Raw genomic sequence first — 17,026 nt, 5'->3', positions numbered from 1 at the left:
GCCATTTCAGGCTGAGCCTGACCGGGTTTTGTGCGTCACCCGGCCACCCAGCGCTTGCCGGTGTACCTTGTCTGGGCGTCGTTCTCTGATTTTTATTTCCCAACCAATCATAACGGGCTATATAGTGTCGTATATAGTAGTGTAGTAGTGTAGTGTGTTATAGTGTATGTTCGTTTCGTGTGGAGTAGTGTATAATAGTGTGTAGTAGTGTGTCATGTGTAAGTACTGTAGTGTATAGTAGGGTGGAGCAGTGCAACAAGTCTCGGACACTTCTTGTCTTTCTTCTTTATTTATTAGGGCGCAGAACACATTCCTGAGGAGGGAGCTGGTAGGAACGTTGGGTTGCTCGGTCAATGGCCAGGGTCGACGGCGGCGTGGTGTATTCCGTAAATATGCCCGACTGTGAGGGCAGGCACAAGCCGGCGTGAGTAGGTTAAACGTTGAGTTTTACAAGGGCACCACGTGGTGACCAGCCCCTCCCCACCCAGCCCTACCCCTCCCACCCCCCACCAAGCCCCACCCTCCCCACCCAGCCCCTCCCCACCCTCCCCACCCAGCCCCTCCCCACCCTCCCCACACAGCCCCTCCCCAACCTCCCCTCCCCACCCAGCCTCTCCCTCCCCACCCGGCCCCTCCCTGCACGACGGATGGACGGACACAATCCCCTGTGGGCTGGTAGAACCAGTGGGTTCCTACCAGTATAACATACTCTCATATCCTACAGTACTTAGCTTTGACTAACATACAGTACTGGGCTAGAATAACTACAGACACTTGGTCTAGGACAGCACCCAAGCAATGACCGCATGGAGACAGCGACGACACAGAGACACCATTGGAACCTCATTTGCCAGTAAAAATATGATAATTGTTTTTTTACCCTTCTATCTGGCAACAAAACTGACACCTTTTTTACAAGGAGTCATGTTTGCATAGACCACAATACCTGCAGTCATAATGAAAACAAAAAACATAACTCTGATAATGTATGCACTGTCCTTGAAGTTGATTGGTCCACACCCGAGACAGCTTTCCTTAGAGCCTAGTCTCACATGGGTTGGACCAGATGACGCCAAAAAAGGTGTCAGTTTTGTTGCCAGATAGAAGGGTAAAAAAATAACCGATTATGACACAGAGACAGCGACGGCCCATCGACAAGAGCGGCATGGAACCAGTCTATCCCAAATCCCAGGGCTGCCCCTGAGCTCTCTCAGCCTCCGCCTTATATCCCGCCCCCGGCATGGCCTTGCCCCACCCTCGGCCACGCTTCTCTTTCCCGAACTGGCTCAGCCAAACCCGAACATCCCCCTATGGTTCCCTCCTGTAATGATCCCTCATGACCACCTGGCCATGCACTGTCCCTATCCCCTTATTATCTCCACCCACGCACCGTCTCTCTCTTTCTGCACTGTCCCTACAGTAGCGTAGTGTGTAATAGTGTGTAGTAGTCTACATTGTAGTATATAGTAGTGTAGTATATAATAGTTGTAGATTGTAGTAATATATAGTAGTACATAGTAATTTAGTAGTGTATAATATCGTAGTATAGTGTGTAGTATATAGTAGTGCAGTAGTAGTGCATATGTAGTGGTCATTGTAATGTAACACGCCATCACCACTACTGCCCTGGTGTCGCGCCAGCCATGGGCCAACAGAGGGCAACAGCGAGTCCGGCCTGTGGCAGGCAACCCCGTTATGCTCGGGAACCCAGAGGGCGGTTAGGAACCGGAAGAACACACCACAGGCCCCCAATGGGGGCTGGGGGATTACGCAATAGTCCAAGTCCCTCAAGAAGGTTCTAGAGAGTAGGCGTGGCCAGGGTCGTTTATGCCATTTATTGTGAAAATTCCGTCACAGTTCCTATGATTGCTTTTTCATTGCTTTCATGGCTTTATTTTGGTGATTTCGAAGGGTGTGTTGGTTTGGCCATGTTTGTTTGTTGTAGTACAGAGTTAGACTGATGGCCTTAATCTAAGTTGTCTTGTGGTTGTTGTTGTTTGACTTGCATCCCACTGGGATTTTTGCACACAGCGTTGGTGTACGGTGATTTTTCTGCAATATTTTGCTGTCTTTTCTTGAATTTTCTGTTTGCACTTAGTCACATATTCACTTTAAGATGTTTTTTTGTTCATGTTTTTGTTTTTTGCTTGTTGTGGTTGCACCCGATTCAAGAGCCGAATGGCTCACAGGGCTATACCTAATAAATGAACTTGAACTTGACTCTGGCCACCGTATATAAGCCGGACCTCTGAACGGGTTGGGCTGTCGTCGTCAAGCTGAAGACCCGAAGAGCCAGCTTAGAATAGGCACCCTGGGAACCCCCGGACCTGCCGTCCATCTAAGGGCCGGGTTTGAGTGGTTCAGTGGCCGGGACCTGAGGACCTTGGCTAGGTCGGGTCAGGCTAGCCTCCCCCAGTGCCAGAGGTCACAAACGGGTTTTAATTCTTTACCCGTACCTGTACCCGGCCGCACCAGGGTCGCAAATGGGTACCCGTTCCCGGCCGGGTATGGGTACCCGTTCCCTAACCGTACCCGTACCCTACCCGAAATGAACGGTTACTCACCAGTGACTCACGGCCTACCCGTACCCGGCCGCACCAGGGTCGCGAACGGGTACCCGTACCCGGCTGGGTGCGGGTAGCCGGGTATCGGGTAGGGTACGGGTATCGGATACCCGATTGCGACCTCTGCCCAGTGCTCCTAACCGGAGGACTGAGATATAGAGTGGTCCTAGTGATAGAGAGCACGATAGACTGGAGGCTGGACTTCCCCAGGTATCGGGTAGAAGGGGCCGTTATCCCTTTGTGTTAGGGACCCTGTACTGTCATTATTATAAAAATACGTGTTGCCTTCAGTGAAGACTGGGTCTCCATCATTACCACTTCAAATATAGTAGTGTAGTGTGTATTAGTTTTTCGTAGTTTAGTAGCGTATCATAGTTTAATAGTGTGTAGTGTATAAGTATATTTAGTAGCATATTGTGTAGAATATCGTCGTGTAGTAGTACATTTAGTAGTATAGTATATAGTAGCATAGTATATAGTAGTGTAGTGTGTAGTAATATATAGCAGTATAGTATATGGTAGTATATAGTGTAGTGTATATATATGTATGTAGAAATAATTGCTCTGTGGATCCCCCCCCACACACAGAGGAGAAATCGACCAACTGGTGGATTTTCAGCGTCGGAGGTAAACGATGACGTCACCACACTTCCACGTGATCGCTGCTGTGACGCTGCGTGATGATGTGTGATGATGATGCTGTGTGATGGTGATGCCATAGTGTATAGTGTAGAGTAGAGTAATGTAATGTGTAGTATAGAGTATAGTGTATACTGTAGTGTATAGTTGTGTGCAGTGTAGTGTATACAGTAGAGTATAATAGTGTACGGTGTAATGTACAGTGTTATGTACAGTTGTGTAAAGTGTAGTGTACACAGTAGTTTATAGTGGTGTAGTGCATAGTGTAGTGTGTTGTAGTGTATAGTAGTGTAGTAGTATATATTAGTTTAGTAGTGTATAGTTTAGTAGTAGTATTTCTTGTAGCATAGCATAAATAAATATATATTAGTGTGTAGTGCAGTAGTATAATTAGTAGTCTTCTTTTTCGTATGGATGCGAAGCAGCAAATTAAATACGTAATTTAGATTTGTTATCGACTCACTTGCCTGATCAGATGCAGAATTGATCTTGTCCGCTCCTCCTTTAAAGGAGTGAAGACATCACCTGCCTATGTGGAGGCTGCTCGCCTCTGTCTCCATCGTCCCCTCCGTATCATTACCCCCTTGCTGTCTGGTGGGGTCCGGACTTTCGTCCCCCATCTGCTCCCTATTCTGTACCCCCGTGAGTGCTGCGGATCGTGTGTGCATGCTCCCCCTGCGCTGATGTTGGCCGCGGAGCGCAAGTTGCCGCCGCCGTGCGCGCGAGATAAACAGTACAACAATGCGCAGCCGATTACGCGCTCGAGCCGCGGGGTTGGGGGTCAGGGGCCCACCACCGCGCCGCACTTACGCAAGTAACGAGCACACGCACGATCGCACAAAGCTAACAGCTTCAATGCGCACAGCGGTTTCGCACACGCGAGCGAGGCACACGCCGACACAACGACTCAAGTTGCCGCCGCCGTGCGCGCGAGATAAACAGCACAACAATGCGCAGCCGATTACGCGCTCGAGCCGCGGGGTTGGGGGTCAGGGGCCCACCACCGCGCCGCACTTACGCAAGTAACGAGCACACGCACGATCGCACAAAGCTAACAGCTTCAATGCGCACAGCGGTTTCGCACACGCGAGCGGGGCACACGCCGACACAACGACTCGTCCCCTCCCGCACTCGCGCGTGTACGTCAACACAAGTATCGTACAAGGACGATTCTCCTCTCCCACGGCTGCGTAGGCACGCAAACACACAAAAGCGCTCTCCCTCCTCCTCTTCTCGCTCCCCCCGGCCGTGCGATCACAGCGCGCTCCGGCGCCGCGGCTCGCGGGTTCACCGTGCGCGGCGTGCACACACGCGAGCGACGCCCACGCTCGAGCGAGAGCACGTAAAACCCCCCTCTTGCGCGGCCGCGCGTTTATACAAATACACTGTGCGCTCCCCGGGCGTTAACACACACACCTCCGTAACCGCACAATCGTACAGAGACCACGGCCTTTACGCATACAACGACCACACACCCGCGAATGCAGCGCACGCTAATACCACGTGCAAAAATACCCAACAACACGGTTTTATTACTACGCTCGAGATTTTATTAGCCCTTGTTAACCAACTGAGCCACCCGTGTGTGTGTGCGGGCCAGCAAGGCGCTTCTAACCCACACTCTGGTGGCGTGCAGCCCTATTCTATGCTGCGCTCTCTGTTAAACTGCTTTCCTCTCGTCCTTACCCCGAACTAACCCTTCTCCTACGGATCCTACTCTCCGCTCTGAGGTGTTGTAAGGCGCGTAATACGATACCGTCTGTAGTCCTTGGTGACCTTGCGGCGCTCAGATCGTCCTGCAGACAATCTAGCGGCTCGCCCGATGACTCCTTCGTTGCTGACTCCGTGTCAAAACTCCAGAAGAAGAGAGACTCCCCTACTCTGCCCTCTGTCTTTTATACTATTTACATCAAAGGCTAGGCGCCCCCGTCCCGACCGCCTTGGTCTCTCGACCAATCCTGAGCCTAGGATTTCCCGCCCTTTTGCGATCCCACCGGCTTTTGACCTTTCGACCAATCAGTAGCCCCGGGTCCGTCGCTCTCCGCCAACGCTGCTTTTTTTTTGGTCCTGATCCCAGCTATCCGCCTTGCTGACCCGTGTTTGTGTTTGTATGCGTTTCTAACTGCGGGGCTCTCTGAGCTCGCCGTGGTCGTGCGATCTCAAATCCGCCCACGGCGCCGCAGTGTTACTTGGCCTGGGAAGGGTCCTGTCAAATTCCCTGGCCCTGAGAAACCGTGGGGTAACCCCCCGAGGGGGCCCTCGGGTGAAAACTCAGGGTAGGTGACCCGTCCACGAGGCCCTACGTGGGTGCGGGTGCGTGCTTATGTGGGGGGTGATGGGGGGAAGTGCGGTGGGGGAAGCCGGGTGGCTCCCTGGCTTGGCAGAGCGGCCCCGTCGCTGTGGCACTACATAGCCCCCCGGGGTGCCAGTCCCCGTCCCGGGTTGACTGGAGCACCTCGCCTGGGTTGCCCCCACGAGGTATCGCCGCGGGGTCCGCGGGATTCGCCCGGCCCTTGTGGCTGGCCTCGGGGGTGGCGGCTCCGTCTCCTGGGGCTCCGGCGGTGGTCTCCTCCTCCATTCCAACGGCTCCCCTTGGCCTCTGGCACCTGTGGGCTGGGGAACAAACTCAGAGGCGGTGGGGTTTAAGGGTTGCCGTCCTCGTCGCCCCCGGCCCCGCCCGGGGCCCCTCGGAGCCCGGGGCTCCGTGGGGCCCATATACTGCGCGAGGCCCCCGGGCACGGGGGGTGGGGGGACCCCGGGGTTTCAGGGTACTTGGACGGTGGGGCTCCCCCCCTCGGGGGCTGCTCGCCTCGGCTTCAGTCGGCGGATGTTGACCACCATCTCCCGGCCCCTTTCTCCTTCCTGAATCAGCACCGTCCATGGTGAGATCTGCCGTCTCACAATCCAGGGTCCTCGCCAGTAGGTGGTCAGCTTCCCCACCTGTCCGGCACCGACGCGGGGAGTGTACAGCCACACCTCGGAGCCCACAGTGTAGAAGGGGGGCTCCATACGGGGTCGGGTGCCCTGCTCTTGCCGCTGGTGCGCGGCCTCTCCGTGCGGGTAGGCTCGGCCCCTGGCCCCTCGCAGGGTCTCCAGCAAGTGCTCCACGGGGTGGCTCCCTTCCTCCCGTTGCGGCGGAGGGACACCGAACAGCAGATCTGCGGGCAGGCGAGACTCGCGACCAAACATCATTAGGAACAGGGTCTGTCCTGTAGATGTGTGAACGGCGGTGGTGTAGGCGAACAGGGCATAGGGGAGGTGTTCGTCCCAGTCCTGTTGATTCGCGGCCGCCATGCGTTTAAGCTTCCCGGCCAGAGTCTGGTTCATCCTCTCTACCATCCCGTTCGCCTGGGGGTGATACGCCGTGGTTCGGTCCTTCTGGATCCCGAACTCTCGGCACAGCGCCTGGAATAGTTCGGCCTCGAATTCACTACCCTGGTCGGTAATGACTCGTTCGGGGATCCCGCACTTAAGTACGTAGTTTTCCACGAAGGCCCGGGCCACTACGAGGGCTCTTTTATCCGGGATAGCCACCGCCACGGGGTAGCGGGTGAAGTACTCCACCGCTATGAGAATATATCGGTTGCCCCGGTGGGATCGCGGAAAGGGCCCCTGCAGGTCGATTCTGACCAACTGATTCGTCCGACTGACTCGGAACGGCCTCAGGGGTACCTGGTACCTCGCCGGCTTATGCCCACACTGCTGACAGGCCCGGCAGCCCTGCACCCAGGCGGCCACATCTTGCGCCAATTTAGGCCAGAGATACTGGCGACGCAGAGTCTCCCGGGTGCGCCGTTCCCCATCATGGCCCCCGAGCGGGTGGTCGTGTACCAGTCGTAGTAGTTGGGGTCGCACATGGGCAGGAACGCAGATGCACCCCGGCTGCCCAGCGTCGGCCAGTTCCCTCACCACCCCGTTTTCTACACACAACCGGGCACACAAACCGCTCCAGGGCCCTGGTAGTGCATCCTTCTTCTCTCGCAGTGCCGCCTCCACCGCCGCCAGATCCGGATCCCGCTGCTGGGTTTGTCGCAGCTGCTCGTCGTCCAAGCCCGGGAAGGCGCAGCCGACATCCTCTTGGATCCGCACGGTTGGGGTGGGATGATCCGTCTGTCCCCGGGCTCCTTTTGCAGGGGTTCCTGCGGCGCACACCGCACTCTCTCTCGGGGGGGGGAGTTTAGTTTCCGCGCGCTCCTTGGGTTCTGCTGCCTGTCGGCAGCATCCCCCCGTGAAGCACGGGCAGGCGTCTCCCTCCCTCGTCTCAGCGCGCACCGCGGGCCGCCTTGACAAGGCGTCCGCGTTCGCGTGTGTCCGCCCCGCTCGGTACTCGATCTGCAGGTTGTACTCCTGCAGCTGCGCCAGCCATCGAGCCATCTGCCCCCGCGGTTCCTTGAATGTAAGGAGGAACTGCAGTGCATAATGATCGGTGCGCACACGACATCTCCTGCCGTACAAGTACGGTCGGAACTGTTTACACGCGAAAATCACGGCATACAGTTCCTGACGGGTTACGCAATAGTTCAGCTCGGCCCCGCTCAGGGTCCGACTGGCGTACGCGATGACCCGCTCCGTCCCACCCTGCACTTGCGACAGCACCGCGCCCAGCCCACTGCTGCAGGCGTCAGTGTCCAAAATAAAATCGGTGGTGAAATCTGGGAAAGCCAAGGTGGGGGTGTGGGTGAGGTGGTCTTTGAGTGTGGTGAAAGCCGTCTGGCAGGCCTCCGACCACTGATAGGGGTTCTTAGGGGAGGTGAGTTGGGTGAGGGGGCGTGCAATCTCACTGAATCCCTTTACAAATCGACGGTAATAAGTGGCGAGTCCCAAGAATGACCTGATCTCCGTCAGGTTCCTCGGCCGTGGCCAATCCATTACGGCACGCACCTTCTCGGGATCGGTGCTCACCCCTGCCTCGCTGACTCGGTGTCCGAGGTACCCCACCTCGCGCTGCGCAATGTAACACTTACGCGGCTTGAGCTTGAGATGGGCTGCTCGCAGTCGCTGGAATACTTCCCGCAGCCTGGACCAGTGTTCGGACAGCGACCTACTGAACACTATTACGTCGTCCAGGTAAATCAGGCACTGTTCCCACTGCAAGCCCCGCATCACCAACTCCATCAACCGCTGGAACGTCGCGGGCGCGTTAGTGAGTCCGAACGGCAACACTCGAAACTCAAACAGGCCCATCGGGGTGGTGAATGCTGTTTTTGGCCGATCCTCCTCCGTCATCTCCACCTGCCAGTAACCGGACGCCAGATCGAGGGTGGAAAAATACCGCGCTCCTGCGAGACTGTCGAAGGTGTCGTCGATGCGTGGGATGGGAAAAGCGTCACCGAGGGTGACTGCGTTCAATTTTCGGTAATCAACGCAGAACCGAGTCGATCCGTCCTTTTTCGTAACCAGTACCACCGGGGCAGACCAAGGGCTCGCGGAGGGCTGGATTATGTTATCGCGTAGCATATCCGTGACTGCCTCTTTGATCTGGGTCCGTTCAGGCGCGCCCACTCGGTATGCGGGGAGTTTGATGGGTCGGGCTGCACCTGTGTCAATTTGGTGCTTGACCAGGTCGGTCCGGCCCACGTCCGAATCGTGCTCACTGAACACGTCGGCGTACTCCCGCAATAACCCGAGCAGCTCATCGGCCTCCCCCTTAGGTAAGGCTGCCCAAGGCACATGTAACGCATCCTGCAGTGGAACAATCTCAGCTCGGGGGGTCGGGCCGACCCCCCAGGCCAGATCCTGGCTGTCCTCGGGGCGGCCAGGGTCCTCCGCCCAGAGTGCGAACACCGAGTCGTTCGAGTGGCGAGCGTGCAGGGGGTGTACGGTGGCTACCGGGGTGCGTCGTCGTATCATTGCCGGGGTACTGTGTGGGTTAAACACACGTATAAACAGCCGGCCCCCATCTGCGTTTACCAGTGTGGCTGACCCTACCACCCCGTATCGCGATGCCAACTCCGGGTGAGGAGTCAGCATTACCTCGCCCGATGGTCGGTGGGTTGGGTCGGTGGAGAGGGTTGCCACTGGCACCAGCATCTCGGCGAGAGGCCCGATGGTGACGGCCGACACCAGCGTAGCGGCCACGGGTGTGAAGCGTGGGCGATTCGGCTCCCGTCCTAGGAACGGAATCCGCTCCCCGCTGCCCTCCACCGTAGCGCATCGTTGCCGGGGCTGTACGTTAAGTCCCAACTTTTCCAGGAGGTCCGTTCCTGCAATGCACTCGTGGCACAACACACTCGAAACGTAGAATTCCTGTGTGCACACCTGGTTTCCTAGACGGACCTCGAGGGAGACCTTCCCCAGCAACCCCATCCCGGCTCGCTTGCCGTGTGCAGCGTGCGATCCGGGGCCTGCAGGCAGCCCACGTCCACCCCGAGCATGCTGCAGTGCGCGGCACTCATGAGAGAGGCCACGGCGCCCGTGTCCAGCAGGATCCGGGTGCGCTGCCCGTTCACTTGGCCTTCCACCAGCGACGTGGCTCCCGTTATCCCTGCCACCAGCTCCCGCAGCCAATCGCCCGAGGTCCCCGCGCCCTTGGGTGTTGTCGTTGTAACCTGTTTATGGATCACTCGCTCGCCATTATTACCGTCTTTTTGCATCGGGACCGCTTCGATTGCACCCCCAGATGGTCCACTCTCTAGGGGGCATTGGGGTTTTAACCCCGGCGCGTTTCTAGCACGGGCGATCTGCGGACAGTCTCTCACGAGATGCCCTCGCCGGTCACACAGGTAACACGCACGGGGGGCCGTCCCGTAGGAGCCCCCCCGTCCGTTCCCTATCCCCCTTCCGGCACGCCGCTGCCCCGACTCTGCCTTTAGTCGAGCCACTCTCCCAGTTAATCCTCCTACCTCGGCCTGGACCGTCTCTACTATTGTCTCCAGCGCAGTCATGTGTGCCCGTACTTGGGTTACCTTGTTGTCTACTTGGGTTACCCTGTCACCTACCTGGGTTACCCTGTCGCCTACCTGGGTTACCTGGCCGGAGACATCCTTTATACCCGTTTGTATACCGGCAACCCATCCCGGGGTTGTCTCGCGGGACAATGGAGGCTCTCTTTCCCGGCCCCTTACCGTCCTCGCGAGCTCCTGTTCCTCCTCCTCGTCTTCCGAGAGCAGGCTCGCAATGGCACGCTCTCGTCCCAGCCCCCGGAGCTGCGCGCGTTCGCTGTGAATTCTTTCACACTTACGTGCGCGCTCGACAAGGGCGTTAAAGGGAAGACGTGGGCAGCTCATGTCTGGCTGCCACCACGCCGTGCGAGACAGGTACCGCTGGATTTTCTCGGTGGCCAGTTCCTCAATAACATCAGTTGCGTACCCCGGGCGTGCGATCTTTGTTAACTCGCGCACATCCTCGGCGTAATCACGTAGATCTTCGCCAGGTTGGCGACGGCGCGCCTCTAAGGCCGATTTTGCTTCCTCCTCGTCACGCGTGCCAAAACGCTGATCGAGTCGGCGCATCAGCTCCTCTAGCTGTGTCTGTGCGCTCGCGGGTAACGCTTCTACAAAATCGGCTGCCCGCCCATCAAGATTCATATTAAGTTGACGTACTGCCTGCGCGTCCGTCCATCCATTAATTTCCTTGGCCCCTAAGAGATTGCGGGCGAATGCCTTCCACGAAGGGGCCCCCCGGCCGGTAAATATTAGTCTCATTTTAGCGTGAGGTAACGCGGGGGTCCATCCCACTTCTGACACCAATTTGTGGAGGCTGCTCGCCTCTGTCTCCATCGTCCCCTCCGTATCATTACCCCCTTGCTGTCTGGTGGGGTCCGGACTTTCGTCCCCCATCTGCTCCCTATCCTGTACCCCCGTGAGTGCTGCGGATCGTGTGTGCATGCTCCCCCTGCGCTGATGTTGGCCGCGGAGCGCAAGTTGCCGCCGCCGTGCGCGCGAGATAAACAGTACAACAATGCGCAGCCGATTACGCGCTCGAGCCGTGGGGTTGGGGGTCAGGGGCCCACCACCGCGCCGCACTTACGCAAGTAACGAGCACACGCACGATCGCACAAAGCTAACAGCTTCAATGCGCACAGCGGTTTCGCACACGCGAGCGGGGCACACGCCGACACAACGACTCAAGTTGCCGCCGCCGTGCGCGCGAGATAAACAGCACAACAATGCGCAGCCGATTACGCGCTCGAGCCGCGGGGTTGGGGGTCAGGGGCCCACCACCGCGCCGCACTTACGCAAGTAACGAGCACACGCACGATCGCACAAAGCTAACAGCTTCAATGCGCACAGCGGTTTCGCACACGCGAGCGGGGCACACGCCGACACAACGACTCGTCCCCTCCCGCACTCGCGCGTGTACGTCAACACAAGTATCGTACAAGGACGATTCTCCTCTCCCACGGCTGCGTAGGCACGCAAACACACAAAAGCGCTCTCCCTCCTCCTCTTCTCGCTCCCTCCGGCCGTGCGATCACAGCGCGCTCCGGCGCCGCGGCTCGCGGGTTCACCGTGCGCGGCGTGCACACACACGAGCGACGCCCACGCTCGAGCGAGAGCACGTAAAACCCCCCTCTTGCGCGGCCGCGCGTTTATACAAATACACTGTGCGCTCCCCGGGCGTTAACACACACACCTCCGTACCCGCACAATCGTACAGAGACCACGGCCTTTACGCATACAACGACCACACACCCGCGAATGCAGCGCACGCTAATACCACGTGCAAAAATACCCAACAACACGGTTTTATTACTACGCTCGAGATTTTATTAGCCCTTGTTAACCAACTGAGCCACCCGTGTGTGTGTGCGGGCCAGCAAGGCGCTTCTAACCCACACTCTGGTGGCGTGCAGCCCTATTCTATGCTGCGCTCTCTGTTAAACTGCTTTCCTCTCGTCCTTACCCCGAACTAACCCTTCTCCTACGCATCCTACTCTCCGCTCTGAGGTGTTGTAAGGCGCGTAATACGATACCGTCTGTAGTCCTTGGTGACCTTGCGGCGCTCAGATCGTCCTGCAGACAATCTAGCGGCTCGCCCGATGACTCCTTCGTCGCTGACTCCGTGTCAAAACTCCAGAAGAAGAGAGACTCCCCTACTCTGCCCTCCGTCTTTTATTCTATTTACATCAAAGGCTAGGCGCCCCCGTCCAGACCGCCTTGGTCTCTCGACCAATCCTGAGCCTAGGATTTCCCGCCCTTTTGCGATCCCACCGGCTTTTGACCTTTCGACCAATCAGTAGCCCCGGGTCCGTCGCTCTCCGCCAACGCTGCTTTTTTTTTGGTCCTGATCCCAGCTATCCGCCTTGCTGACCCGTGTTTGTGTTTGTATGCGTTTCTAACTGCGGGGCTCTCTGAGCTCGCCGTGGTCGTGCGATCTCAAATCTGCCCACAGCGCCGCAGTGTTACTTGGCCTGGGAAGGGTCCTGTCAAATTCCCTGGCCCTGAGAAACCGTGGGGTAACCCCCTGAGGGGGCCCTCGGGTAAAAACTCAGGGTAGGTGACCCGACCACGAGGCCCTACGTGGGTGCGGGTGCGTGCTTATGTGGGGGGTGATGGGGGGAAGTGCGGTGGGGGAAGCCGGGTGGCTCCCTGGCTCGGCAGAGCGGCCCCGTCGCTGTGGCACCACACCTACAATGTGATCAATCGTTTGGCGTTGGTGGCTCCACTCGCAGGCAACCAAATATTTGATGGCACCATTTGTCCATCAGGTGGCCGCATCAGTTCATGGTCGACCATTGGCGGAATAAAAGGGTGAAACAAAAGGGAAGGTTTGAAGGCAGGGTCCTGTACGAGAGGTTTATTTTTGACGTCGACCACAGTCCAGACTTGCTTCCATCTTTCGCCTTCATTTATATTTGTGGCGTGGAGTGAGGCTGCTCAGATCCAGAATGGGTGACGTGATTCTTGGTGAAGAGGCAGCACTGGGTGTATGTCCCGATGTATCGGAAGGTGCAGCGGGTTAACGAGAATGTTTTAGTACTCGTTGATGGCCGCTGCTTCGCGACAGATTTGCGGCGGAGTGACGTGGGGTGAGCACCAGTGTAATAGGCCGTAGTATACTCCCAGGCCGTAATATACCCGGGGTTAAAACGGCCTAGGCTAGATTATACCCGGGTATATTATGGCCTAGTCCAAATTATACCCGTCTAGGCCAAATCATACCCCCATGATAGTCATAGTGTTGAGCGATATACACATGAATTACTACATTTTTCCAACATTTTATATAAAACTGTAAACACATAGACTTTGATTGCTTCAACCAGAAAAACTTCAATAATAATAACCCTAACCCTATCCCTAACCTTATCCTTATCCCTATCCCTAACCCTATCCCTAACCCTGACCCTAAAAATGCTTCAATTGATCAAATTGAGATTCTTACTTCCATTTATACGCTTTTTAGATGTCGATTGAAGTTCGTTTGAACTTTCACATGGGGCATATTTTGGCCTGGAGGGGTATGGTCTGGCCCAGTCTAGTTTAAACCCCCGGGGGGTATAGTTTAGCCTAGGACACTTTATTTCCCCGGGTATACTCTGGCCTGGGCCAAACTACACCCGGGTTTAATCGGGGCAGGGGTTATTTTAGCCTGTTACACCGGGATCCACTGGGTCAGCGTCGACTTCAGCGTACCTGAGATGGCCACGCATCGCAATGTTCAGTTGTGCGTCGATAACTCGAGTGCGAGCGTTGCTTCCCCACACTGGTGAGCAATAGTCTCCCGTCGAATGCACGAGGTCGAGTGTGGCAGTCCATGTTGTTTGCGCATCACAGCCATAACTAGTTCCTGCCGGTTTATGGATAATGTTCATGCGGGTTTTTATTTTGTTGCTGAACTGCTCAATGTGTTGCCTGAGAGTGAGACTTTGATCGAGCACCACTCCAAGTATTTCGGGAGTGGGTCATGGGTGACGGTTTTACCACAAAACTCGATCTTCAGCGTACTTTTTGCCTCTGCGTTGTTGAGATGGAATCCTGAGGACACTGTCATGGTCATATTTGGCTTACGTCACCAGGAGTAGAAATCATCTTCCAATGTCTCTAGGTCAGTGTTCAAGGTGTCTTGAGTGGCGCTGAGTGTCATCGCCCGGCTGGCCAGTGCTAGGTCATCTGCATAAATTAACTTGCAGCTTAATGTGGCCGGCATGTCGCTGGTGTAAATATGAAATGCGGCTGGTGCTAATACCGACCCTTGCAGTTGGCAATTTTTTAGAGTTCGTGGGTCGCTTATCTGGTTTCCAAGATGGATTCGAAATTGTCAGTCGCTGAGCATAGTGGTGATCAAGCAAGCCGTTTTTTCACACTTGATGGTGTTGGCGAGTTTAAAGAGATACACTGAACGCATTTCTAAACCATCTCACCTCGCAAAACCCATCCATCCAGTTCACAATGGAAGTGGAAGCTGACAGAACTCTACCATTTTTGGATATTCTGCTCATACGGGGTCGTAATGTTAAAATAACACACAGTGTTTACCGAGATAAAACGCATACTGACGCCTATCTGAATGCAGAGTCACACCATCACCCCGCCCAGAAATCTGCTCTCATCAAGACCCTCGTTCATCGGGCTAAGAAAGTGTCAGATGGTGATAGTCTGAGAAGTGAAATGAAACACGTTAAAGAAGCACTACAATTGAACGGTTACAATGATGCACAAATCAACAGGGCATGGAATGCCAAGACCAAATCAAATAACAAGAGCATTGAAACTGCCCAAGTAATAAAAATGATAAAAATACCGTACATTGCGAGAGTAACTGGTAAACTAACCAGATGTTTGGAAAAAACAAAACATCCGTGTCGGGTTTGGCATGGTACATAAAATACAGAAATTAATATCTGGTACAAAATATGCATTATCGAAGCTATCAACAGAAGATATGTACCGGAATAATTGTACTTGTGGCAAATGTTGTCGGGCAAACAGGACGAATGATCAGCACGAGACAAAAAAAACCACCAAATAAATATTAAATACTCCCAAATATAACTGTCAGCAGTAGCAGAACACGCGTGCCCACAAGGACACTCAGTTGATTTTGATGTTGAAGTTACGTGCAAAACTAGTTACTACTGATCAAAACTAATTGTAGAATCTATAGAAATTGAAAGAAATACAAAAAATTGTAACCGTTCGGATAGCTACCGACTTAGTGTTGCGTGGAAGCGAATAATCAAATCAGACATTGTTTAAATGCATGCCTATACAGGCTACCATACTTCAATAGGGATTACCCTTGGTATGGCTATTTTAATACACAGAATGGAGAGGAAGGACTAGTGTAGTAACTAGTGTAGTTAGCCTGGTGGTCACTCACCATAGGTTGTTATTCTGTTAAGGGGGAAAGTTACCCCGTGTGTTGGAACTGAATAAATGTGTTGCCTCCAAGTCTACTTTTGCGACTCAGTTGAACCCATTACATATAGGTTAGTAGTGTATAGTAGTGTAGTGTGGAGTAGTATATAGTAGTGCAGTGTGGAGTTTTATATAGCAGTGTAATAGTATATAGTAGTGTATAGTATTACTTGTGGTGGATATGAAGAAAAAACATGCTCTGGTAATATGTGGCATTGTCGATTTAAAGCTTTCGTGACTGCAGGGATTCATCTTCTTGGTTCTTTCGGTAAAGTCACGTAGAAGGGAAATAATGAAATAATAAAATAAAACATAATAAAATAAAATTCTCACGACGTTTTGGCTGCTTGTGTTGTGGCCGAAACGTCGTGAGAATTCTATTTCATTATGTTTTATTTTTATTATTTTATTATTTCCCTTCTACGTGACTTTACCGAAAGAACCAAGAAGATGTGGCATTGTCTTTGAAAATGGTTGGTCCACAAACAGAGACAGCTTTCTTTAGAGCCAACCAGTGTTAGATCAGACGAGGCAAAAAAGGCGAACAGCACTGGTCTACCACTGGTTGAGACAAGTACTGTGTGGTTAATGCAGACTTGATTCATTGCAAAAGTTCCTGTTTGGGGTTTTAACATCTTAACACCTCCTGTTGTATTGTCAGAATGGGTACAACCTATTTTTATGTAGTGTGTAATGTAGTATATATATATGTGTGTGTGAGTATTTAGAACTAACCGCTCTGTGTAACCCCCACACAGAGGAGGAGTTGACCATCTTGTGTTATGTTGGCGTCTTGGCACTCGGAGGAGGTAAGCGATGACGTCACCACGCCTCCACGTGATCGCTGGTGTTGTGACGACGGTGTGTGATGGTGATCGTCTGTGATGCTGTGGGTGATGGCGATGCTGTATGATGCTGTATGATGCTGTGTGTGATGGTGATGCTGTTCGTGATGCTGTATGATGATGATGATGTGTGTGATGCTGTGTGATGGTGATCGTCTGTGATGCTGTGTGTGATGGTGATGTTGTTCGTGATGCTGTGTGATGGTGATGCTGTGTGTAATGCTGTGTGGTGATGATGCTGTTCGTGATGCTGTGTGATGATGATGATGATGTGTGTGATGCTGTGTGATGATGATGCTGTGTGTGGCTGTGTGATGCTGTATGATGCTGTGTATGATGGTGATGCGGTGTGATTCTGTGTGTAATGCAGTGTGTGATGGTGATGCTGTGTGTCATGCTGTGTGTCATGCTGTGTGTCATGCTGTGTCATGCTGTGTCTTTGTATGTAGTGTGTGGTTGTGTGTAATGCTGTGTGAGGCTGTTTGAAGCTGTATGTGATTCTGTGTGAGGCTTTGTATGATTCTGTGTGATGCTGTGTTAGGCTGTGTGATGCTGTGTGTGGCTGTGTGATGCTGTGTGACGCTATGTGTGGCTGTATGTGATGCTGTGGGTGATGTGAGTGAGGCTGTGCGTGATGCTGTGTGTGATGCTGCGTTAGGCTGTGTGTGATGCTGTG

The 17,026-nt window shown here is 54.1% G+C and overlaps 1 protein-coding gene across 8 annotated transcripts in view; it reads left to right on the top strand.

Annotated features, from left to right (window-relative positions):
• Positions 1–17,026, top strand: part of LOC144737928 (interferon alpha-inducible protein 27, mitochondrial-like) — a 76,704-nt gene that overhangs the window by 48,168 nt on the left and 11,510 nt on the right. For 6 of the 8 annotated variants that reach the window (XM_078620812.1, XM_078620818.1, XM_078620816.1 and 3 more), the window contains 2 exons: positions 3,153–3,191; positions 16,264–16,314. In XM_078620812.1, coding sequence (XP_078476938.1) covers positions 3,153–3,191; positions 16,264–16,314 — 90 coding nt within the window. The remainder of the gene's footprint in view (positions 1–3,152; positions 3,192–16,263; positions 16,315–17,026) is intronic. The other 2 variants (XM_078620819.1, XM_078620817.1) reach the window with 1 other exon arrangement.

The sequence above is a fragment of the Lampetra planeri genome, chromosome 75 (genome assembly GCF_965212315.1).
Source record: "Lampetra planeri chromosome 75, kcLamPlan1.2.h2, whole genome shotgun sequence".
Lineage (NCBI taxonomy): Eukaryota > Metazoa > Chordata > Hyperoartia > Petromyzontiformes > Petromyzontidae > Lampetra > Lampetra planeri.
Note: the sequence above shows the minus strand (reverse complement) of the source record. Positions and strands in the feature narration are given on the sequence as shown.